General features: G+C 44.8%; 3 protein-coding genes across 4 annotated transcripts in view; all 3 read right to left on the reverse strand.

The window, feature by feature from the left end:
• The window catches only part of LOC139421146 (ceramide synthase 2-like), a 144832-nt gene extending 142632 nt beyond the window's left edge, over positions 1-2200 (reverse strand). The window contains exon 1 of the mRNA XM_071171770.1: positions 1619-2200. The gene's annotated coding sequence lies outside the window, so the exon portion shown is untranslated. The remainder of the gene's footprint in view (positions 1-1618) is intronic.
• Positions 1-26299, reverse strand: part of LOC139421213 (uncharacterized) — a 1124809-nt gene that overhangs the window by 831875 nt on the left and 266635 nt on the right. The gene's annotated exons all lie outside the window — the stretch shown is intronic.
• LOC139421134 (CUGBP Elav-like family member 3) overlaps positions 13184-26299 on the reverse strand; it is a 91507-nt gene continuing 78391 nt past the window's right edge. Inside the window, exons 5-14 of one of the 2 annotated variants that reach the window (XM_071171743.1) lie at positions 25465-25513; positions 24670-24878; positions 22767-22928; positions 21392-21527; positions 20733-20873; positions 19943-20008; positions 18157-18261; positions 17861-18004; positions 17078-17221; positions 13184-13305 (exon numbers count right to left, since the gene is read on the reverse strand). In XM_071171743.1, the coding sequence (XP_071027844.1) occupies positions 17094-17221; positions 17861-18004; positions 18157-18261; positions 19943-20008; positions 20733-20873; positions 21392-21527; positions 22767-22928; positions 24670-24878; positions 25465-25513 (1140 nt within the window). In that variant the 3' untranslated portion in view covers positions 13184-13305; positions 17078-17093. Of the gene's footprint in view, positions 13306-17077; positions 17222-17860; positions 18005-18156; positions 18262-19942; positions 20009-20732; positions 20934-21391; positions 21528-22766; positions 22929-24669; positions 24879-25464; positions 25514-26299 lie in introns of both variants that reach the window. The other variant, XM_071171733.1, reaches the window with a different exon arrangement.

Here is a 26299-nt window from a genome sequence, read left to right on the forward strand (position 1 = left end):
TTAACCTTTATTTAACTAGGCAAGTCAGTTAAGAACAAATTCTTATTTACAATGATGGCCTAGGAACAGTGAGTTAACTGCCTTGTTCAGGGGCAGAACAACAGATTTTTACCTTGTCAGCTCAGGGATTCGATCTGCGAAATAACCTCCCCAGTCAGCCTATTATGTATATTGCACTGTACATTTTACCTAAGGATTAGGGATCAATGAAATGGGGTATCAGTCTACTCAATACCTAATATATTTTTTCCCAACATTCTCCTCAGAGTTATCAGATTTCAAAACATCCTCGCAGTATTGTTTTTCCTTTGGAATAGTGTTCAATGCACTTTTTTTTATTTCACCTTTATTTAACCAGGTAGGCCAGTTGAGAACAAGTTCTCATTTACAACTGCGACCTGGCCAAGATAAAGCAAAGCAGTGCAACAAAAACAACAACACAGAATTACACATAAACACATAGTAGGTTGACTATAAATGTGGTTCAATTCACAGATGTTTCAAAGTCCCACAATAAGAGCTACGACGCTAATGTTCTCTGGGTGTCACTGAGTAGACTGATACCCCATGTCATTGATCCACAATCCATAGGTAAGTATGCCCCCCAATGCAACGCTAAAGTCTAATATATCCAGTGTAATATAAACATATTTTTTTCAAATGTACAAATTATAATATTTTTTTGATTTAATATAACAACGTTCTAAACTCCATTAGCATGATCTATTTCATTATGAGAGCGATTTGCTTCACTGTCAATGACATACCTTTCTTTTGGCTAACCCCAATGTCCAGTATTGTGGCTAATCGTTATTTTGGCTAGCTTCACAGAGATGGGTCCGACCACCATTAATCAAATAAAAACTGTTATAAATTAGGGTTCTTTTAAACTATGACACCTAGCTATATAGTTAACTGTCTAACTATAGCTACTGAAACAGATGATCTCGTGTTGCTATGTTTTTGGGGAAGAACATTGTTTGCATCCATCAGCTAGCTAGCTTTTTTTTATGACCAGCGTTGTAGGTGCGCGAGACAACTTTACCAGCATCATAGCATACGTGTCGGTGAATCGTTGTGACATATGACATACGAGTGATTGTGTAATCAATGTGTAATAGCTACGTAAAAGCTTTATGAACGCGTTAAATGATTATGTGACGTGCAGTCATATTCAGATCCAATAAGCTTATTTGACACATCAAATAGTGTTATTTGAAGTGTAGATTTTTTGACACGAAAAGAACCAAACGGCGTTCCTTTAATCATAGGATAAACGTACATGGCTTGCGTAATGACGCGTGTCCAAGTGATCGCGCTTCATTGTGGGCTGCATGCCTAGATAACCGAAAGGTTAGCGCAGCCACAAAGTCCAAATTGGCTATTGTAAAAATTCATGAAAAAAATAAGCCTTTTGTTAGTAATTTAATGTTAGGGTTAGGCATAAGGTTAGCAGTGTGGTTAGGGTTACGGGTAGGATTAGGTTGAAAACCTTCAACACTTGAACAGACAACAGAGTACTGGCTATTGTAGAAACACTGCATATTCAGACGAAACCGTTATTCAGTTTATACCACAATAACAGTCTTATTGATGTGATTGAGATAACGGTACTTACTTTGGTCCCAATCCCCTCTCACTGAGGTCCAAGGCGATGTATGAGACTTTGGGTTAGAGCACACGGAACAGACAGCAGTAGCCTATATGCAAATTTCAGAAAGTTCGACCGCTCAGCAGAAAATCAGTCCAGCCAGAGAAAGTATAGGTCCGTCCTGTTGAATATATTCTGCCTGCTGCGTTCGTGACGGCCCGGGTGTCTCGTTGTTTTAGATTAGGGTCCGACCTGACCACTTCCGCAGTTTATCCACATCTTTCCATCCAGTCAAAAACTATTTTAATAGAAAGAAGGATTGAGATAAAAAGAAAGAGTAGGTGGGAGAAGTTGAGAGACCGCGAGACGAGTAAAGGCGGGGTTTCTTTCTGTGTCGATGGATATCCGCTCTGATTGTCGTGGATAAATCTAAACTACAAGCTAGGATACTTTATCTTTCGTGTGTCCCACGTATTCTTTCTCTTCTCTCTGGGGGATAGGGTGGTTGGCCGGTAATAGGCGTAGACCAGCCGAGCTGCTGCGTCTGGAGAACGGACCGCGAGAGGGGTGAGACTAGGAGTGAAATAGAAAATAACTGGGAGGAAGAGTCACAGATGACGTTTAGGCACACGAGAACACTTGGCTGACACACACACATCCGCATTTTGTTTCCGGCCCTCAATAATCACTTTTACCCTTTTCTCTATAATAATGGTGTGATTAAGGCTATTTACATTACCAACTATTAGTGCGTAAACGAGAAAAAAAATACAATATAGGCTAACCTAAAAAATACAATATAGGCTAACCTAAAAAATACAATATAGGCTAACCTAAAAATACAATATAGGCTAACCTAAAAAAAACAATATAGGCTAACCTAAAAAATACAATATAGGCTAACCTAAAAAATACAATATAGGCTAACCTAAAAAATACAATATAGGCTAACCTAAAAATACAATATAGGCTAACCTAAAAAATACAATATAGGCTAACCTAAAAAATACAATATAGGCTAACCTAAAAATACAATATAGGCTAACCTAAAAAAATATATATATAGGCTAACCTAAAAAATACAATATAGGCTAACCTAAAAAATACAATATAGGCTAACCTAAAAAAATATATATATAGGCTAACCTAAAAAAATATATATATAGGCTAACCTAAAAAATACAATATAGGCTAACCTAAAAAAATATATATATAGGCTAACCTAAAAATATATATATATATAGGCTAACCTAAAAAATACAATATAGGCTAACCTACAAAAATATATATATAGGCTAACCTATGGATATTTAATGAATTTATTTGCAAATTATGGTGGAAAATAAGTATTTGTTCACCTACAAACAAGCAAGATTTCTGGCTCTCACAGACCTGTAACTTCTTTAAGAGGCTCCTCTGTCCTCCACTCGTTACCTGTATTAATGGCACTTGTTTGAACTTGTTATCAGTATAAAAGACACCTGTCCACAACCTCAAACAGTCACACCCCAAACTCCACTGTGGCCAAGACTAAAGAGCTGTCAAAGGACACCAGAAACAAAATTGTAGACCTGCACCAGGCTGGGAAGACTGAATATTCAATAGGTAAGCAGCTTGGCTTGAATAAATCAACTGTGGGAGCAATTATTAGGAAATGGAAGACATACAAGACCACTGATAATCTCCCTCGATCTGGGGCTCCACGCAAGATCTCACCCCGTGGGGTCAAAATGATCACAAGAACGGTGAGCAAAAATCCCAGAACCACACCTAGTGAATGACCTGCAGAGAGCTGGGACCAAAGTAACAAAGCCTACCATCAGTAACACACTACGCCGCCAGGGACTCAAATCCTGCAGTGCCAGACGTGTCCCCCTGCTTAAGCCAGTACATGTCCAGGCCCGTCTGAAGTTTGCTAGAGAGCATTTGGATGATCCAGAAGAAGATTGGGAGAATGTCATATGGTCAGATGAAACCAAAATATAACTTTTTGGTAAAAACTCAACTCGTCGTGTTTGGAGGACAAAGAATGCTGAGTTGCATCCAAAGAACACCATACCTACTGTGAAGCATGGGGGTAGAAACATCATGCTTTGGGGCTGTTTTTCTGCAAAGGGACCAGGACGACTGATCCGTGTAAAGGAAAGAATGAATGGGGCCATGTATCGTGAGATTTTGAGTGAAAACGTGACTGGGTCTTTCAGCATGACAATGATCCCAAACACACCGCCCGGGCAACGAAGGAGTGGCTTCGTAAGAAGCATTTCAAGATCCTGGAGTGGCCTAGCCAGTCTCCAGATCTCAACCCCATAGAAAATCTTTGGAGGGAGTTGAAAGTCCGTGTTGCCCAGCAACAGCCCCAAAACATCACTGCTCTAGAGGAGATCTGCATGGAGGAATGGGCCAAAATACCAGCAACAGTGTGTGAAAACCTAGTGAAGACTTACAGAAAACGTTTGACCTCTGTCATTGCCAACAAAGGGTATATAACAAAGTATTGAGATAAACTTTTGTTATTGACCAAATACTTATTTTCCACCATAATTTGCAAATAAATTCATTAAAAATCCTACAATGTGATTTTCTGGATATTTTTTTTCTCATTTTGTCTGTCACAGTTGAAGTGTACCTATGATGAAAATTACAGGCCTCTCTCATCTTTTTAAGTGGGAGAACTTGCACAATTGGTGGCTGACTAAATCCTTTTTTGCCCCACTGTACATAAGAGCATGTGGCAAAAAAATACTTTAAAGACTATATGAAGTGTTATTGCATAACACCATTGTTGTAAACTATATACACTTTATAGTGATCAAAATACTATATGAGTTGTTATTGCATTTGATTTATTAGGATCCCGATTAGCTGATGCCAATGGTGACAGCTCGTCTTACTGGGGCCCGACATATATATATATATATATATATTTTTCACCTTTATTTAACCAGTTAGGCTAGTTGAGAACAAGTTCTCATTTACAATTGCGACCTGGCCAAGATAAAGCAAAGCAATTCGACACATACAACGACACAGAGTTACACATGGAGTAAAACAAACATACAGTCAATAATACAGTATAAACAAGTGTATATAAACAAGTGACACCCCCATAGAGACTGCCAGAGGTCCGGACAGCAGACCCTCCAATTTGACACACTGAACTCTGTCAGAGAAGTAGTTGGTGAACCAGGTGAGGCAATAATTTGAGAAACCAAGGCTGTCGAGTCTGCCGATGAGGATGTGGTGATTGACAGAGTCGAAAGCCTTGGCCAGATCAATGAATACAGCTGCACGGTAATGTTTCTTATTGATGGCAGTTAAGATATCGTTTAGGACCTTGAGCGTGGCTGAGGTGCACCCATGAGCAGCTCTGAAACCAGATTGCATAGCAGAGAAGGTATGGTGAGATTCGAAATGGTCGGTAATCTGTTTGTTGACTTGGCTTACGAAGACCTTAGAAAGGCAAGGTAGGATAGATATAGGTCTGTAGCAGTTTGGGTCAAGAGTGTCCCCCCCTTTGAAGAGGGGGATGACCGCAGCTGCTTTCCAATCTTTGGGAATCTCAGACGGCACGAAAGAGAGGTTGAACAGGCTAGTAATGGGGGTGGCAACAATTTCGGGAGATAATTTTAGAAAGAAAGGGTCCAGATTGTCTAGCCCGGCTGATTTGTAGGGGTCCAGATTTTGCAGCTCTTTCAGAACATCAGCTGACTGGATTTGGGAGAATTTCTGCTTGAAAAAGCTAGCCTTGGCTTTTCTAACTGCCTGTGTATAATGGTTTCTAGCTTCCCTGAACAGCTGCATATCACAGGGGCTGTTCGATGCTAATGCAGAACGCCATAGGATGTTTTTGTGTTGGTGAAGGGCAGTCAGGTCTGGGGAGAACCAAGGGCTATATCTGTTCCTGGTTCTAAATTTCTTGAATGGGGCATGCTTATTTAAGATGGTTAGGAAGGCATTTTTTAAAAATAACCAGGCATCCTCTACTGACGAGATGAGATGAATATCCTTCCAGGATACCCCGGCCAGGTCGATCAGAAAGGTCTGCTCGCTGAAGTGTTTCAGGGAGCGTTTGACAGTGATGAGTGGAGGTCGTTTGACCGCTGACCCATTACGGATGCAGACAATGAGGCAGTGATCGCTGAGATCTTGGTTGAAGACAGCAGAGGTGTATTTAGAGGGCAAGTTGGTTAGGATGATATCTATGAGGGTGCCCGTGTTTAAGGCTTTGGGGGGGTACCTGGTAGGTTCATTGATAATTTGTGTGAGATTGAGGGCAACATACTTAGATTGTAGGATGGCTGGGGTGTTAAGCATGTTCCAGTTTAGGTCGCCTAGCAGCACGAGCTCTGAAGATAGATGGGGGGAAATCAGTTCACATATGGTGTCCAGAGCACAGCTGGGGGAAGAGGGTGGTCTATAGCAGGCGGCAACGGTGAGAGACTTGTTTTTAGAGAGGTGGATTTTTAAAAGTAGAAGTTCAAATTGTTTGGGTACAGACCTGGATAGTAGGACAGAACTCTGCAGGCTATCGTTGCAGTAGATTGCAACACCGCCCCCGTTGGCAATTCTATCTTGTCTGAAAATGTTGTAGTTTGGGATGAAATTTTCAGAATTTTTTAAGCCAGGACTCAGACACAGCTAGAACATCCGGGTTGGCAGAGTGTGCTAAAGCAGTGAATAAAACAAACTTAGGGAGGAGGCTTCTAATGTTAACATGCATGAAACCAAGGCTATTACGGTTACAGAAGTCATCAAAAGAGAGCGCCTGGGGAATAGGAGTGGAGCTAGGCACTGCAGGGCCTGGATTCACCTCTACATCGCCAGAGGAACAGAGGAGGAGTAGGATAAGGGTACGGCTAAAAGCAATAAGAATTGGTCGTCTAGAACATTTGGAACAGAGAGTAAAAGGAGGTTTCTGGGGGCGATAAAATAGCTTCAATTTATAATGTACAGACAAAGGTATGGTAGGATGTGAATACAGTGGAGGTAAACCTAGGTATTGAGTGATGATGAGAGAGATATTGTCTCTAGAAACATTGAAACCAGGAGATGTCATCGCATGTGTGGGTGGTGGAACTAATAGGTTGGATAAGGTATAGTGAGCAGGACTAGAGGCTCTACAGTGAAATAAGCCAATAAACACTAACCAGAACAGCAATGGACAAGGTATATTGACATTAAGGAGAGGCATGCTTAGTCGAGTGATCAAAAGGGTCCAGTGAGTAGTGAGGTTGGGGTCACGGCGATTTAGACAGCTAGCCAGGCCATCGGTAGCAAGCTAGCATAGGATGGAGGTCTGTTATTAGCCACCTTGTGCGTTTCCGTCGGTAGGATTAGTGGGGTTCCGTGTGGTAGAGGGGATGAATCCAATTCGCAAAAAAAACAAACAATAGATATAGTTATAGAGGCCCAAGAAAAAATAAAATAAAAAAATAAATTGTCCGATAGGTCTATTCAGATAGCAGCCGATAAGACAGCTAACGGTTAGCGGACCGCAGATGGGCGTTCAGGTAACGTTGCGATAGAGGAGCCAGCCGGATAACTCCCTCGGGTAGATAACGTCGGTAGTCCAGTTGTGAAGGCCCGGTGGGGCTCCACGTTGGCAGTAAAACGGGTCCGGATATGTGATTGTAGCCCAGGAGTGACTGACGGAACTCTTCAGCTGGCTAGCTCCGGAATAATTGATGAATCGACGAAAGCCGATAGGCACACGGATAGCAGCTAGCTAGCTGCGAGATCCAGGTATAAATGTCCAGAGTTAGTGGTTGAAATCCGGGGACATGGAGAGAAAAATAGGTCCGGTATGTTCCGGTCCGAGCCGCGCCGTACAAAACTGGCAATAGATTTTCGAGCTAAAGGATAGCTGATGACCACAAACCGTGGTTAGCTGAATACTAACGATTAGCCAGTAAAGAAGCTAACTAGCTTCTGATTAGCTTCAGGCTAGCTTCTGGCTAGCTTCTGGATTAGCTTCTGGATTAGCTTCTGGCTAGCTTCTGGCTAGCTTCTGGATTAGCTTCTGACTAGCTTCTGGTTAGCTTCTGGTTAGCTTCTATGGAGGATTACAGATTTAAGGTAAATAATACTTTCCTTTTTTTATATATATAAATTGGTGAGGCGGGTTGCAGGAGAGTGTTTTGAAGATGAGTTTATGGAAAATAAAAAATATATATATAAAAAGGTATGCCGAAGAAAGTTGTAAATATATATATATACGGGACACGACAAGACGAGGACAAAAGACGTCTGAACTGCTATGCCATCCTGGAGCATCGGTATATATAACGAGAAAGACATTACAGACAAAATACTTTACAATTTACATACATTTAAAAACATTAACATGTAGTAGGTACAGTTAGGCAAAAAAGTATTTAGTCAGCCACCAATTGTGCAAGTTCTCCCACTTAAAAAGATGAGAGAGGCCTGTAATTTTCATCATAGGTACACTTCAACAATGACAGACAAAAAGAGAGAAAAAAAATCCAGAAAATCACAGAAAAAAAATCCAGAAAATCACATTGTAGGATTTTTTATGAATTTATTTGCAAATTATGGTGGAAAATTAGTATTTGGTCAATAACAAAAGTTTATCTCAATACTTGGCAATGACAGAGGTCAAACGTTTTCTGTAAGCCTTCACAAGTTTTTCACACACTGTTGCTGGTATTTTGGCCCATTCCTCCATGCAGATCTCCTCTAGAGCAGTGATGTTTTGGGGCTGTTGCTGGGCAACACAGACTTTCAACTCCCTCCAAAGATTTTCTATTGGGTTGAGATCTGGAGACTGGCTAGGCCACTCCAGGACCTTGAAATGCTTCTTACGAAGCCACTCCTTCGTTGCCCGGGCGGTGTGTTTGGGATCATTGTCATGCTGAAAGACCCAGCCACGTTTCATCTTCAATGCCCTTGCTGATGGAAGGAGGTTTTCACTCAAAATCTCACGATACATGGCCCCATTCATTCTTTCCTTTACACGGATCAGTCGTCCTGGTCCCTTTGCAGAAAAACAGCCCCAAAGCATGATGTTTCTACCCCCATGCTTCACAGTAGGTATGGTGTTCTTTGGATGCAACTCAGCATTCTTTGTCCTCCAAACACAACGAGTTGAGTTTTTACCAAAAAGTTATATTTTGGTTTCATCTGACCATATGACATTCTCCCAATCTTCTTCTGGATCATCCAAATGCTCTCTAGCAAACTTCAGACGGGCCTGGACATGTACTGGCTTAAGCAGGGGGACACGTCTGGCACTGCAGGATTTGAGTCCCTGGTGGCGTAGTGTGTTACTGATGGTAGGCTTTGTTACTTCATCTCTCTGCAGGTCATTCACTAGGTCCCCCGTGTGGTTCTGGGATTTTTGCTCACCGCTCTTGTGATCATTTTGACCCCACGGGGTGAGATCTTGGGTGGAGCCCCCGATCGAGGGAGATTATCAGTGGTCTTGTATGTCTTCCATTTCCTAATAATTGCTCCCACAGTTGATTTCTTCAAACCAAGCTGCTTACCTATTGCAGATTCAGTCTTCCCAGCCTGGTGCAGGTCTACAATTTTGTTTCTGGTGTCCTTTGACAGCTCTTTGGTCTTGGCCATAGTGGAGTTTGGAGTGTGACTGTTTGAGGTTGTGGACAGGTGTCTTTTATACTGATAACAAGTTCAAACAAGTGCCATTAATACAGGTAACGAGTGGAGGACAGAGGAGCCTCTTAAAGAAGAAGTTACAGGTCTGTGAGAGCCAGAAATCTTGCTTGTTTGTAGGTGACCAAATGCTTATTTTCCACCATAATTTGCAAATAAATTCATAAAAAATCCTACAATGTGATTTTCTGGATTTCTTTTCCTCATTTTGTCTGTCATAGTTGAAGTGTACCTATGATGAAAATTGCAGGCCTCTCTCATCTTTTTAAGTGGGAGAACTTGCACAATTGGTAGCTGACTAAATACTGTTTTGCCCCACTGTATGTGCATAACACTGAAAGTGTTCAGTCCCAAACACTGACTCTAGCTCCATTAATACATGGTTCTAACTTGTGTCCTTTGTCCTGATCTTGTCCACATGCTCATTGTGCCCATATGTAGACAGGTGTAGACAATCAAACGACCCCATACACCTCCAGAGGTAGTCAGACACATATTCTGTCTGAATATCGTACAAGTGTAGACAGATCTGGACAGAGAAACCATTTCAATCGTCATTATCCTGCCCTATAAAAGCATTGACAGGTGGCACCATTAACTGATTACATCAATATGTGTCTTACAATAAATACATAAATATTATTTTGAAAGAATAGCTGTGAAATAATTTGCATAAAGGAAGGGACCAGGAAGTGTAACAGCGTCCACACTAGCACGGTAATAATTTAACACTCAAAAGTGTGGACCCGTATAGACAGTGGCAGTGTTGATTTAACACTGGAGAATTTGCTGTGTAGGCCTAAGCTACTCATGACGTACCTTATGTTATTGTATTTATATATTGAAGTTGAGATATGTATTGTAGACAGGTTTAACTACATTATTTAATGCACATTTAGGCTACATATTATTAAGTGAACACACCACCTCAGACTTCAGTGCAGAGCTAACCTTTGACTGTGATCTGATTACAATCACATAGCCATCATGCAGTAGCTTTCCCAACTATTTATAAACACCATGCACACTCAGGCTCTCATAAAGAATGACTGATAAACTCTCTCACCCTTGAACACATCAACCTAGATAACTCCTGGTTGTTTGGGGCAGGACTATACCCTACCTACCATATCTACCAGAACCTCTCGAGAGATAACTACCTACCGAGGTGGAGACTGGAATCTGTGCCTGTCTCGCCCTCTACTGGTCAATTACAATCTATACTGTTCCTTCTCTCTCTCTTTTACATATTTTAACTGTTCCTTCTCCCCTCCACCTCTCTCTCACGGACTTCTCTCACACTCACACTCTCCCTCCCCCTCTCTCTCTCTCCCCCTCTATCTCTCCACCTCTCTCTCCCTCTCCCTCTCTCTCTCCCCCTCTATCTCTCCCTCCCCCTCTCTCCCCTTCTCTCTCTCCCTCTCTCTCTCCCCCTCTATCTCTCCCTCCTCCTCTCTCCCCTTCTCTCTCTCCCTCTCCCCTCTCTCTCTCCACCTCTATCTCTCCCTCTCTCCCTCTCCCCTCTATCTCTCCCTCTCTATCTCTCCCTCTCTCCTCTATCTCTCCTTCTCTATCTCTCCCTCTCTCCCCCTCTCTCTCTCCCTCTCCCCTCTCTCTCCCTCTCCTCTCTCCCTCTCCCCTCTATCTCTCCACCTCTATCTCTCCCTCCCCTCTCTCCCTCTCCCCTCTATCTCTCCCTCCCCTCTCTCCCTCCCCTCTCTCCCTCTCTCCCTCTCCCCTCTATCTCTCCCTCCCCTCTCTCCCTCACCTCTCTCTCCCTCTCCCTCTCTCTCTCCCCCTCTATCTCTCCCTCCCCCTCTCTCCCCTTCTCTCTCTCCCTCTCTCTCTCCCCCTCTATCTCTCCCTCCTCCTCTCTCCCCTTCTCTCTCTCCCTCTCCCCTCTCTCTCTCCACCTCTATCTCTCCCTCTCTCCCTCTCCCCTCTATCTCTCCCTCTCTATCTCTCCCTCTCTCCTCTATCTCTCCTTCTCTATCTCTCCCTCTCTCCCCCTCTCTCTCTCCCTCTCCCCTCTCTCTCCCTCTCCTCTCTCCCTCTCCCCTCTATCTCTCCACCTCTATCTCTCCCTCCCCTCTCTCCCTCTCCCCTCTATCTCTCCCTCCCCTCTCTCCCTCCCCTCTCTCCCTCTCTCCCTCTCCCCTCTATCTCTCCCTCCCCTCTCTCCCTCACCTCTCTCTCCCTCTCCCTCTCTCTCTCCCCCTCTATCTCTCCCTCCCCCTCTCTCCCCTTCTCTCTCTCCCTCTCTCTCTCCCCCTCTATCTCTCCCTCCTCCTCTCTCCCCTTCTCTCTCTCCCTCTCCCCTCTCTCTCTCCACCTCTATCTCTCCCTCTCTCCCTCTCCCCTCTATCTCTCCCTCTCTATCTCTCCCTCTCTCCTCTATCTCTCCTTCTCTATCTCTCCCTCTCTCCCCCTCTCTCTCTCCCTCTCCCCTCTCTCTCCCTCTCCTCTCTCCCTCTCCCCTCTATCTCTCCACCTCTATCTCTCCCTCCCCTCTCTCCCTCTCCCCTCTATCTCTCCCTCCCCTCTCTCCCTCCCCTCTCTCCCTCTCTCCCTCTCCCCTCTATCTCTCCCTCCCCTCTCTCCCTCCCCTCTCTCCCTCTCTCCCTCTCCCCTCTATCTCTCCCTCCCCTCTCCCTCTCCCCTCTATCTCTCCCTCTCTCTCTCTCCCCTCTATCTCTCCCTCCCCTCTCTCCCTCTCCCCTCTATCTCTCCCTCCCCTCTCTCCCTCTCCCCTCTATCTCTCCCTCCCCTCTCCCTCTCCCCTCTATCTCTCCCTCCCCTCTCCCTCTCCCCTCTATCTCTCCCTCTCTCTCTCTTACACAAACACACAAACACAATAAATAATGAAAAACGTATTTGATGTATAATACTTTTTATTTTAACTTAAAAAGAGATTGGATCAAAAACAGACTCAATAAATAAGAAATAAATATCATTGTTGTAATAATTCATTCATAATTATAATTACTCTGACAGAGTCTGACAGAAACAGACCCTTTTTTGCTCTAAAAAAATTCTAAAATCAGTAACCCCTTTAAACCCTTCATCATTTCTCCTCATTAACAAAAATAATTGATAAATTAGTCAATAAATAAAACATTGTTCAGATATTAAAACCTCCCAGAAAAGGTGCAGTCCCTCCCTCCCACATTTATCCTACAATCTAAGTAGAAATTGAAAATATGTTTGTGATTCTCCCCTTTCTTTATTTCTAATACAATATCCCCTAACGAAGATAATAATAATAATAATAACAATAATAATAATAATATTGTGTCATTTTTCAGTGATTTATCTAAAGTACTCTTCTTTTTGCATTTTTTTGTAATTTTCTAAATGTTACTCTTCTTAAACTAAATTATTTACAGGCCATAAGGATCTCTCTCCAAAGTTTCTCTAAATGACTCATTTTTGTCTCAATATTTTTTCCTGTTTTCCTTTTTTTATTACGAAATGGAGGCCTTCCTATTTGTATCATGTTATACACATGTAATAGCCATGTAATATGACATGTTATGGTCCAAAGAAGTGATATATCACCATTATTCATCATCTCATCAATGACTTTAGTAAGTACTTCCTGGGTCGTGTATGTGTGTGATCTTCACTGCCCTACACACTCCAGACAAAGTCCTCACAAACCATTTTCAAACTGAGTCCAGTTCAAAGGGTACGATTACTGACATATATGTATTTGAAAGTATGTCAGTGTTTGTGTGTGTGAGGACTATAATATGTACATTGGTCAATATCTGTGCCTTGGTCCTTTTAGAGTGCAATGTGTGTGTGTGGTGTGTGTGTGTGTGTGTGTGTGTGTGTGTGTGTGTGTGTGTGTGTGTGTGTGTGTGTGTGTGTGTGTGTGGTGTGTGTGTGTGTGTGTGTGTGTGTGTGTGTGTGTGTGTGTGTGTGTGTGTGTATGTGTGTGTGTGTGTGTGTGTGTGTGGTGTTTGTGTGTGTGTGTGTGTGCTGTTCCCCGTCGCTCAAAAGAAAGGTAGTAGGTCTGAGGGCGCAATGCACGCTGGGATTCCACCACGGCCGGAGTCTGAAAACTTCACCTGCAAGAGCGAAGGAAGGAAGAGTGAGAGGGAGGGGTTGGGGGACAGATGTAGAGAGAGAGGGAGAGAGAGAGAGAGAGAGAGAGAGAGAGAGAGAGAGAGAGAGAGAGAGAAAGAGAGAGAGAATGAGACAGAGAGGGAGAGAGAGAGAAAGAGAGAGAGAGCAAGAGAGAGAGAGAAAGAGAGAGAGAGAGAGAGAGAGAGTGAGAGAGAGAGAGAGAGAGAGAGAGAGAGAGAGAGAGAGAGTGTGAGAGAGAGAGAGAGTGAGAGAGAGAGAGAGAGAGAGAGAGTGAGAGAGAGAGAGAGAGAGAGAGTGAGAGAGAGAGAGAGAGAGAGAGTGAGAGAGAGAGAGAGCGAGAGAGAGAGAGAGAGAGAGAGAGAGAGTGAGAGAGAGAGAGAGAGAGAGAGAGAGAGAGAGAGAGAGAGAGAGAGAGAGAGAGAGAGAGAGAGAGAGAGAGAGAGAGAGAGAGAGAGAGAGAGAGAGAGAGCTTGTTAGGACATGGATATAGTCTTGTGGTTAACCTCTACTATAATCCTCTATATATCAGAGAACAAAGAAATAACAGTATAGAAACAATTCATCCCTCATGTGGATGTCATTTCCAACAAAAAATATATATTACCAGAAACCATTTGCACAAAACAGTTTACCTCTACTAAGTCTGCATCATTGGTTACTATAGTAAACCTCTGTGTTTTTCAACAGGGATAACGTCATGGTGCTTTTACACATAGACATACAGAGTGTCCAGGGCATGCAGCTCAACACAGTGAAATATCCATGAATGTTGTTGTCGTCATTTGGGAGGCCTTTTGCCTTTTCTGTAATTGTATGTATGTCTGTGTGTTTGTGTGTGTGTGTGTCCGTGCACGCACACGTTGTACTTGTGTCTTAGATCACGGCAAGCAAAGGTTCCCAACATGCATCACTCTCTGGCAGTTGCAGTATAGAAATTCTGGGTAACAGTCTCCCTTAGTCCACAAGTAGCTTAGATCTCTGTGGGATAGCTTCTCATGTAAATGGTCTTTTAATGTTATTATTAGATTATTCAGATAAACTGATCTAAGGTCAGTTTTGTGTTTTCTCCCATATGGTTCACGTTTTGATTTGGGGCAGGTTAGCTGATCCTAGATCTGGCTCTATGGGTAACCTCTACTCATACCAAGAGACAATTTTTTCCCCATGTATATTAATTCTCCCAGAATTCCTATAGTTTAGGTCTGTTCTCCAATCGGCAAGAGGCTATGTTTAGCACCATCACAACAACTACAAACCATTACCTCAAAGCACCGGCCAGGGGGGTGAGAGAAGGGGAGAGAGAAAGGAAGCAAGAGAGAGAAAGATGGGAGGGGAGAAAAGGAGAGGAGTGATAGAGAGATATAAAACAGGAGGGGGATATAGACTGGTAGAAAATAAGGGGAAATAGACTGGTAGAAAAGAAGGGGAAATAGACTGGTAGAAAAGAAGGGGAAATAGACACCAATCAGAAAGTCAGGCCAGTCCACAATCTTACCAATCAGAAGCCAAGGACACACATCCTACCAATCAGAATCCAGATCAGCAGAGTTTAGTGTCATCGGAGGTCCACAGTCCAGTGCTGCATCTGAATAGTCTGAAGTAACTTCCTCTCTCTCCCTGTCTCTTTCCTCTCTACGCTCATCTGCTCATCTTCCACCATATTGTTTTCACCTATTACTTGGTTTCAGTGCAGATGAAGGAAATGCGACCGGGTGATGAAGGCTCTTTAAACTATGAGATGGACTTGGACTTATCCTAGGAATGTGTGCTGTTTATCGGGAGTTATTTACAATTCCTTGCTTACAAAGGGGTTACCCACCTCTATATCCACATAGGTTATGATCAGCACCAAATGCAGATGGCTGGGCTGGACTGGACTGGACTGGACTGGACTGGACTGGACTGAGCTGGGCTGGACTAGACTGGGCTGGACTGAGCTGGGCTAGACTGGACTGAGCTGGGCTGGACTAGACTGGGCTGGACTGGACTGAGCTGGACTGGGCTGGACTGGACTGAGCTGGGCTGGACTGAGCTGGGCTGGACTAGACTGGGCTGGACTAGACTGGGCTGGACTGGACTGAGCTGGGCTGGACTAGACTGGGCTGGACTGGACTGAGCTGGGCTGGACTAGGCTGGGCTGGACTAGGCTGGGCTGGACTGGACTGAGCTGGGCTAGCCTAGGCTGGGCTGGACTAGGCTGGGCTGGACTGGACTAGACTGGGATAGTTCTAGGCTAGACTGGGATAGTTTATTGCGTAAATCTGTACTTTAAACCCAACAACAGATGAAGGGGCCCCATTACCTGTTACCCCATTACACACTGAATGGCCTGGTTAGAGACTGTAGGAAAACATTCAGAAACCTACTGTAATCACACAGTTAACTTTAGACACACACACACACACACACACACACACACACACACACACACACACACACACACACACACACACACACACACACACACACACACACACACACACACACACACACACACACACAGCCCCCTTGCCCACCTCAGTCTAGCCCAAATATACAGTAGCACTATAATGGTAATGACACCAAACAGAACACTACAGAAACTGATCAAAAACTAAACTGCGGAAAAACAACAACCATTAATACAGAATTTATCCAAATATCCAATACAATTATCCATCAGTCAATGCGGATATTCAATCAAATCAATTGATACTTAATTAATCAGATCCCAGTTATTGACAGTTATTGATCAGTATGTGCACAGGTCAATACAAAATAAAGTCACAATGCACCAAACACAGTCTGTGGTCACCACGGCAACAGGGCATGCAGGTCAGTGCATGGCCGGTTGCTCGGGGCGACGGAACAAACAAAAAAATCGCCAAGGGCAACCAGCACAGGCAATCCACCTCCACAGCAACCCAGACACAGGCCAACCAATCAACTTACAACACGTGAGAGGAAGGGGGGTCGGGGCTTTATCGGTCGCTAGGTAACCATAGTGATGGGATCCCCGCGAATTATGATTGGACGGGAGGATCTCAGGTGAGGTGTGTTGTTGTTTCAGGAAAAGATTAAAAAACATCAGAAAATAAAAATAAATAAAAAATATAAAGTTGGATAACAATATTTCAATAATTTAGTTTTGATTTGGCTACAAAATCTCTAAATGATTAAACTACCTACAAAGCATTTTTTGTAATTTCATGTGTTTAATATTCTTTACCACATATGCACTGCTTATTTAAGATCCCGCCCACTCTCGTCATATAGCCCTTTCACCAATCAGCATTTTAGAAAGATGTGACTGACAGCAACTTGCATAAACTCCATTGTCATTCTTTCCTGTTTCCTCCCCAAACTCAAATATCCCTCCTCCTTCCCATCACTTCTCTCTTACACGCCTCCCCGACCTCACTCCTACCCTTCTCTCTCCTCTCTCCTACCCTCCTCTCTCCTGCCTCCTACCCTCCTCTCTCCTACCCTCCTCACTCCTGCCTCCTACCCTCCTCTCTCCTCCCTCCTCCCATCCTCTCTCCTCCCCACCCCTCTCCTGCCTCCCACACTCCTCTCTTCTACCCTCCTCTCTCTCATACTCCTCTCTCCTACCCTCCCTCCTCTCTTCAACCCTCCTCTCTACTACCGTCTCTTCTACCCTCCAGTCTCCTCCCTCATTCCCTTCTTCCCTTTTATTGCCTCCCATTCCTCCATCCCTCAATCCACACATTCTTTTTCCTCCCTCTCTCTTTCCCAGCCCCTATCCCTTCTCACCTCTCTCCTCTCTCCTTCAGTAGGGGCGGTTGGCGTCTTTAGGTCGTTTCAGCTGCACCTTGAGTCTCTTCATGCCGATCTGGAACCCATTCATAGCCTGGATGGCAGTCTGGGCACTGGATGGGTTGTCAAAACTCACAAAACCTGGGGAGGGAGGGAGGAACGAGAGAGGAAGAGGGAACGGAGGGAGGAACGAGAGAGGAAGAGGGAACGGAGGGAGGAACGAGAGAGGAAGAGGGAACGGAGGGAGGAACGAGAGAGGAAGAGGGAACGGAGGGAGGAACGAGAGAGGAAGAGGGAACGGAGGGAGGAACGAGAGAGGAAGAGGGAACGGAGGGAGGAACGAGAGAGGAAGAGGGAACGGAGGGAGGAACGAGAGAGGAAGAGGGAACGGAGGGAGGAACGAGAGAGGAAGAGGGAACGGAGGGAGGAACGAGAGAGGAAGAGGGAACGGAGGGAGGAGCGAGAGAGGAAGAGGGAACGGAGGGAGGAACGAGAGAGGAAGAGGGAACAGAGAGAGAAACATTCTGAAATGTAATATAACATGTATAATCACATTGCTTCGTTGCGACAGACAGAGATACAGTCATACAGTATGCTACCAGCAACTGTGAGTTATGATCATCATGTATCATAGCAACAGGTGGAATTGCAATTCTCTCTTATCTCCCTCCATTTCTCCTCCGTTCCTCCTTTCTTTCCTTTTCTCCTGGATACTCACTATTCACCCATCCCTGCCTCTCTCCTATGTCTCCCCCTCCAATCCCTCTCTCTCTGTCTTACCGAAGCACTTGCTCTGGTTGGTGGCGCGGTCTACAAAGACTTTAGCTGAGATGACGTTTCCAAAGGGCAGAAACATCTGGAGCATCTCACTGTCACTGAACTCCTGAGGCAGGTGGTAGATAAAGATATTACAACCCTCCGGCCCTAGGGGAGGAACACACACACACACGTTAGGGTCTGCGACGGAGAGACACACTCACACAAATATTCATGAGGATCTGTGATTCACACGCACACTAATCTGAGACACACACACACACAACAGGTGCTGTCTGAGAGACAGGAAGTGACATCACCTTCTCGCTGCTGCTGTTGCTGGGGCTGCTGGTGTTGCTGGGCAACTAGGGTAGGTTGCTGTGGAAAATGCTGGCCGACCAATCCATAGGCAGCAGGGTACGCCGCTGTGATGAGAGAGAGAGTGACATCAGATGATGAAACACTGGTTGGAGGTCCAAGACACCCCTAACCACAGATCTAGGATCAGATTACCCTACATGCCCTCAATGGCAGAGATGGTAGGGAGGAAGACACCTCTGACCCTGTACCACAGGGATCATCAACTAGATTCACCTCTGACCCTGTACCACAGGGATCATCAACTAGATTCACCTCTGACCTTGTACCCCAGGGATCATCAACTAGATTCACCTCTGACCCTGTACCACAGGGATCATCAACTAGATTCACCTCTGACCTTGTACCCCAGGGATCATCAACTAGATTCACCTCTGACCTTGTACCCCAGGGATCATCAACTAGATTCACCTCTGACCCTGTACCACAGGGATCATCAACTAGATTCACCTCTGATCCTGTACCACAGGGATCATCAACTAGATTCACCTCTGACCCTGTACCACAGGGATCATCAACTAGATTCACCTCTGACCCTGTACCACAGGGATCATCAACTAGATTCACCTCTAACCCTGTACCACAGGGATCATCAACTAGATTCAACACTGACCTTGTACCACGGGGATCATCAACTAGATTCACCTCTGACCCTGTACCACAGGGATCATCAACTAGATTCACCTCTGACCCTGTACCACGGGGATCATCAACTAGATTCACCTCTGACCCTGTACCACAGGGATCATCAACTAGATTCATCTCTGACCCTGTACCACAGGGATCATCAACTAGATTCACCTCTGACCCTGTACCACGGGGATCATCAACTAGATTCACCTCTGACCCTGTACCACAGGGATCATCAACTAGATTAATCTCTGACCCTGTACCACAGGGATCATCAACTAGATTCACCTCTGACCCTGTACCACAGGGATCATCAACTAGATTCACCTCTGACCCTGTACCACAGGGATCATCAACTAGATTCACCTCTGACCCTGTACCACAGGGATCATCAACTAGATTCACCTCTGACCCTGTACCACGGGGATCATCAACTAGATTCACCTCTGACCCTGTACCACAGGGATCATCAACTAGATTCACCTCTGACCCTGTACCACAGGGATCATCAACTAGATTCACCTCTGACCCTGTACCACAGGGATCATCAACTAGATTCACCTCTGACCCTGTACCACGGGGATCATCAACTAGATTCACCTCTGACCCTGTACCACAGGGATCATCAACTAGATTCACCTCTGACCCTGTACCACAGGGATCATCAACTAGATTCACCTCTGACCCTGTACCACAGGGATCATCAACTAGATTCACCTCTGATCCTGTACCACAGGGATCATCAACTAGATTCAGCTGCGGGCTGATTTTTGTCTTGAGTCGATGGTCAGGGGGCCGGAACATAATTAAAAGTCATTTGTAGACTCTAAATTGACCACAAGAATCCCGATATAACGTTTGACTAAAACATAATAATTTCAAACCTTGCTTACATTTGTATAACATCACATACTATGCATTGGAAATCATGTTGGAAAAAATATCCAAAATTAAAATCACTTGCTGGTGTTTTTGGTCTTTTACCAGTTAATTACTGTCCTACTCTGAGAGCATTGAGGACTCCATTCTGACAATGCAAAATTAACCCAGTCACTATAAGTGTCACAGGAGCTGGTAATGTGTGTGACTGTGGCCCACCTGTGTAGTGCTGCATGCCTGCATACGCCTGCTGGAGAGGATCTAGAGATAATGCTGGACTCTGGGCTGCAGGGAGAGAGGGAATCAGGGAAGGAGGGAGAGAGGGAGGCAGGGAGGGAGGGAGAGAGGGAGGCAGGGAGGGAGAGAGGGAGGGAGGCAGGGAGGGAGGGAAGGAAGCAGGGAGGGAGGGAGGCAGGGAGGGAGGCAGGGAGGGAGGGAGAGAGGGAGGGAGGCAGGGAGGGAGGGAGGGAAGGAAGCAGGGAGGGAGGGAGGCAGGGAGGGAGGGAGAAAGAGAGAGAGGGAGAGAGAGAGAGAGAGAGAGAGAGAGAGAGAGAGAGAGAGAGAGAGAGAGGAAGGGAGATAAGTAGGGAGGGAGGGAGGGAGGGAGGGAGGGAGGGAGGGAGGGAGAGAGAGAGAGAGAGAGAGAGAGAGAGAGAGAGAGAGAGGAAGGGAGATAAGTAGGGAGGGAGGGAAGCAGGAATGCAGGGAGGGAGGGAGGGAGGGAGGGAGGGAGGGAGAGAGAGAGAGAGAAGGGAGATAAGTAGGGAGGGAGGGAGAGAAGCAGGAATGTAGAGAGAGAAGCAGGAATGTAGGGAGGGAGGTGGGGAGGGAGGGAGGGGGGCAGGGAGGGAGGGGGGGAGGGAGGGAGGGGGGGAGGGAGGGGGGGAGGGAGGGAGGGAGTAGCAGAGCGGAGGGAGTGAGTGGCAGAGCAGAGAGTGAATATAGGGAACACATGGAGATATCAGTATTTCTGTGGTAAATATTCTATCTTTGGTAATTCAGCTCGTACCTTGGTACGCATGAATGCCATTGGTGTATAGTGCTTCTGATGCTTGCTGTCCATTGGTTGGTGGACTGTAACCATTGACTCCTAGAGGTGGAGGTAGTGATGGCACGGGCGTGGCTGAGATGGTTGGAGGGGTATTCGTACCTGCAAACCGGGAGGACCAATCACAGTGGAGGAGATATTGTGATTGACAGCTACTAGACTCTATAGTGTATAAGAAAGAGAAAAAGGCAGAGCATAAATGCAGGGGAGAAGCAATGATTGGTTAGTGGGGCAAAGGGAGTTAAGGGAAGGGTGCATCTCATTGTAAAGTGGCTTCCTCCTCTTGTCTACCTTCCTCAATCTGAATTGATGTTAAAAAAAAGTGGACTGGTGAAAGGTAATTCCCGGCTTTCAGATGAGAGAGAAGCGATTAGTGTAGACTGTAAAAGATGCTGATTAGACGAGGAGAAGAAGCCACTTTACATTATTGAGATGCACTCACAAGCAGAATAACTTAGAAACCAATGAAGAGAAGTAAATGTACATCAAATAGACAGACTTGATCTGCATAGCATTGTAAACATAAGATCAATCCATGTTATTACTAACATACAGTATCCGTAAGCATCTGTAAGTGTGTGTGTGTGTGTGTGTGTGTGTGTGTGTGTGTGTGTGTGTACCAGAGGAAGATGTGATGGGCGTGGCGAGGATTCCGTTTGCGTTGAGCGCTGCCATCTGCTGCATCTGTAAACTGGCAACAGTTGCTACAGGAGACAGGTACGCTGACTGAGCAACCAGAGCTTGTTGCTGGACAATCTAGAGAAAGAAAGAAAGAAAGAAAGAAAGAAAGAAAGAAAGAAAGAAAGAGATGAGAGATGAACCTGGAGAAGAGTCCCCTAAGCAAGCTGATCCTGGGGCTCTGTTCACAAACACAAACACACCCCACAGAGCCCCAGGACAGCAGCACAATTAGACCCAACCAAATCATGAGAAAACAAAAAGATAACTACTTGACACATTGGAAAGAATTAACAAAAAAACAGAGCAAACTAGAATGCTGTTTGGCCCTAAACAGAGAGTACACAGTGGCAGAAAACCAGAAAACCTGACCACAGTGACTGACTGGAAAGCCGTGACTATGTACAGATTCAGTGAGCATAGCCTTGCTATTGAGAAAGGCCTCCGTAGGCAGACATGGCTCTCAAGAGAAGACAGGCTATGTGCATACTGTCCACAAAATGATGATAAACTCCCATATCTACTGGGTGAAATTCCACAGTGTGCCATCACAGCAGCAAGATGTGTGACCTGTTGCCACAAGAAAAGGGCAACCAGTGAAGAACAAACACCATTGTAAATACAATATAGAGAGAAAGACAGCGAGAAAGAGAGGGAGAGACAGAGAAAAAGAAAGAGAGAGAGAGAGAGAGAGAGAGAGAGAGAGAGAGAGAGAGAGAGTGAGAGAGACAGAGACAGAGAGATAGAGAGAGAGACAGAGAGAGAAAGAGAGAGAGAGAGAAAGAGAGAGAGAGAGATGGGGGGAGGAGAAAGAGAGGAATATAGAGAGAAAGAAAGAGAGAGAGAGACAGAGAGAGAGAGAGGGACAGAGAGAGAAAGAGAGAGAGAGAGACAGAGACAGAGACAGAGACAGAGAGGATGAATAGAGATGTAATTACATGTCCATTATATCCAGCCACAGGGTTAATGGCTGTGCAGCAGAAAAGCTGGGGTTACTAGGAAGTGTGTGTGTGTGTGTGTGTGTGTGTGTGTGTGTGTGTGTGTGTGTGTGTGTGTGTGTGTGTGTGTGTGTGTGTGTGTGTGTGTGTGTTGCTGTGGATTTTGTCGAGAGATGGCTAATGCTAAATGACGTGTCCATTCAGTAATAACATTAGTGCAGATTAGGACAGTGATAGCCCCTTGAAAAACATCACATCCTCTCATACCCAAAGCACCACTCAAACCAGTGTGTGTGTGTATGTGTGTATATGAGTGCCTCCGTGCATGTGTGCATGTGTGTAAAGGCGTGTGTGTAACGCTGTGTGTGTGTGTGCTTACCGCCTGTGCGCTGACGGCCTGTGTGTAAGCGTTGTAAGCAGGAAAGTTAAGTGTCATGGTGGGGCTGAAGATGCCCAGCTGTGATGCCACCTGCTGCATCCGTCTCAGCCCTCTCTCCTTCTCTGTGTCGGCAAACTTCACCACCAGACTGGACGACGCACCCTGCAAGGAAACACACACCGGTCTTTAAGTTAAACACATGGATTTACTGAATTACCCCATATTGGAAATACAATCAACCAAGATTTGGTGCACTGTTTTGAAACGCGTATTTATGTTGAAAGGTAAATAAAGTTCCTAAAGTTCCGGAATACATTAACTTTCCACATAACAATGAGAGGGAGAGGTAGGAAAACGTGTCTGTGACTTACAGAGGGAGAGATAGGAAGACTTGTCTGTGACTTACAGAGGGAGAGGTAGGAAGACTTGTTTGTGACTTACAGAGGGAGAGGTTGGAAGACTTGTTTGTGACTTACAGAGGGAGAGGTAGGAATACTTGTTTGTGACTTACAGAGGGAGAGATAGGAAGACTTGTCTGTGACTTACAGAGGGAGAGATAGGAAGACTTGTCTGTGACTTACAGAGGGAGAGATAGAAAAACTTGTCTGTGACTTACAGAGGGAGAGATAGGAAGACTTGTCTGTGACTTACAGAGGGAGAGGTAGGAAGACTTGTCTGTGACTTACAGAGGGAGAGGTAGGAAGACTTGTTTGTGACTTACAGAGGGAGAGGTTGGAAGACTTGTTTGTGACTTACAGAGGGAGAGGTAGGAATACTTGTCTGTGACTTACAGAGGGAGAGGTAGGAAGACTTGTCTGTGACTTACAGAGGGAGAGGTAGGAAGACTTGTCTGTGACTTACAGAGGGAGAGGTAGGAAAACTTGTCTGTGACTTACAGAGGGAGAGATAGGAAAACTTGTCTGTGACTTACAGAGGGAGAGATAGGAAGACTTGTCTGTGACTTACAGAGGGAGAGGTAGGAAAACTTGTCTGTGACTTACAGAGGGAGAGATAGGAAGACTTGTCTGTGACTTACAGAGGGAGAGATAGGAAGACTTGTCTGTGACTTACAGAGGGAGAGGTAGGATGACTTGTCTGTGACTTACAGAGGGAGAGATAGGAAGACTTGTCTGTGACTTACAGAGGGAGAGGTAGGATGACTTGTCTGTGACTTACAGAGGGAGAGGTAGGAAGACTTGTTTGTGACTTACAGAGGGAGAGATAGGAAGACTTGTCTGTGACTTACAGAGGGAGAGGTAGGAAGACTTGTTTGTGACTTACAGAGGGAGAGTTAGGAAAACTTGTCTGTGAGGGAGAGATAGGAAGACTTGTCTGTGACTTACAGAGGGAGAGATAGGAAGACTTGTCTGTGACTTACAGAGGGAGAGATAGGAAGACTTGTCTGTGACTTACAGAGGGAGAGGTTGGAAGACTTGTTTGTGACTTACAGAGGGAGAGGTAGGATGACTTGTCTGTGACTTACAGAGGGAGAGGTAGGATGACTTGTCTGTGACTTACAGAGGGAAAGGTAGGATGACTTGTCTGTGACTTACAGAGGGAGAGGTAGGAAGACTTGTCTGTGACTTACAGAGGGAGAGGTAGGAAGACTTGTCTGTGACTTACAGAGGGAGAGGTAGGATGACTTGTCTGTGACTTACAGAGGGAGAGGTAGGAAGACTTGTCTGTGACTTACAGAGGGAGAGGTAGGAAGACTTGTCTGTGACTTACAGAGGGAGAGGTAGGATGACTTGTTTGTGACTTACAGAGGGAGAGGTAGGAAGACTTGTCTGTGACTTACAGAGGGAGAGGTAGGATGACTTGTCTGTGACTTACAGAGGGAGAGGTAGGAAGACTTGTCTGTGACTTACAGAGGGAGAGGTAGGATGACTTGTCTGTGACTTACAGGCAGTGTGCGGCTCCCATGCAGGGTGCTAATGGCAGCCTGAGCTTCAGCATGTCCCTGGTACTTCACAAACGCACAACCTTTACTGGTGCCGTCTGGCCCCCGTAGTACAGTACACTCGTCTATAGTGCCAAAGGGCTCAAACAGCCTCTTGACGTCTTCATCACTCTGCTGTTTACCCAGCATGCCCACAAACAACTTCCTGTCTTCTGGAAGAGGGGCACACCAGGAGGAGAGGGGGAGGAGGGAGAGAGGGAGGAGAAAAGGAGAGGAGTTAGATAGCTCTGATACTAGAGGTAGATACTCAGTTCATAAAACATATCATGGTGCTCTCATTGAATCTCATTATGTTCTAGCAGGCCAGTGATGGGAGAAAAATACATGTTGCGATACTGCTATCAACCACCAGGGTGCAGTATAAACTTATACATTACAGAGAGATGAAACTTGGGAGTAGAGGACCAACAGAGATCACAGTAGAGATCACTAAGAATGTAGGTGTGTGTCTTTGGGGCTTACTTTACAGTGCATGTCAGCAGATACAGATTAACAGAGTATCTGTAGCAAGAGTTCCAGTTGGGAGTAGGAGAGTCACATTGAAGACTTGACTCTCCAAATTCAATTAGTGAAAATCCTCATCTAAATTTGTGGTTGACCTCAACCCTGCTGTAGATACAGATTGAAATGGGTAACTTCTGTAGAATTGGACAGGTGTGTCATTATAATGTAAGATGGCGTGTATTATAATTAGTGAAGAAGCGTGTTCATGTGTGTGTGATGTGATGTGTGTCTTACCTCCTCTCCCCTCGCTGTCGGCTGGTTTTACCTGGATGGGTCGGTTCATCTGGAATACAGACAAGAAGGAGATCAATACACATGATCAACATACAGTATGATCAACACATGATCAAGATACAGTATGATCAATACACATGATCAACATACAGTATGCTCAATACACATGATCAACATACAGTATGATCAACACACATGATCAACATACAGTATGATCAACACATGATCAACATACAGTATGATCAACACATGATCAACATACAGTATGATCAACACATGATCAACATACAGTATGATCAACACATGATCAACATACAGTATGATCAACACACATGATCAACATACAGTATGATCAACACATGATCAACATACAGTATGATCAACACATGATCAACATACAGTATGATCAACACATGATCAACATACAGTATGATCAACACATGATCAACATACAGTATGATCAACACATGATCAACATACAGTATGATCAACACATGATCAACATACAGTATGATCAACACACATGATCAACATACAGTATGATCAACACATCATCAACATACAGTATGATCAACACATGATCAATAAACAGTATGATCAACACACATGATCAACATACAGTATGATCAACACATGATCAACATACAGTATGATCAACACATGATCAAAATACAGTATGATCAACACACATGATCAATGTACAGTATGATCAACACATGATCAACATACAGTATGATCAACATACAGTATGATCAACACACCATCAACATACAGTATGATCAACACATGATCAATAAACAGTATGATCAACACATGATCAACATACAGTATGATC

This window comes from Oncorhynchus clarkii, chromosome 2 (genome assembly GCF_045791955.1).
Source record: "Oncorhynchus clarkii lewisi isolate Uvic-CL-2024 chromosome 2, UVic_Ocla_1.0, whole genome shotgun sequence".
NCBI classification, from domain to species: Eukaryota; Metazoa; Chordata; class Actinopteri; order Salmoniformes; family Salmonidae; genus Oncorhynchus; species Oncorhynchus clarkii.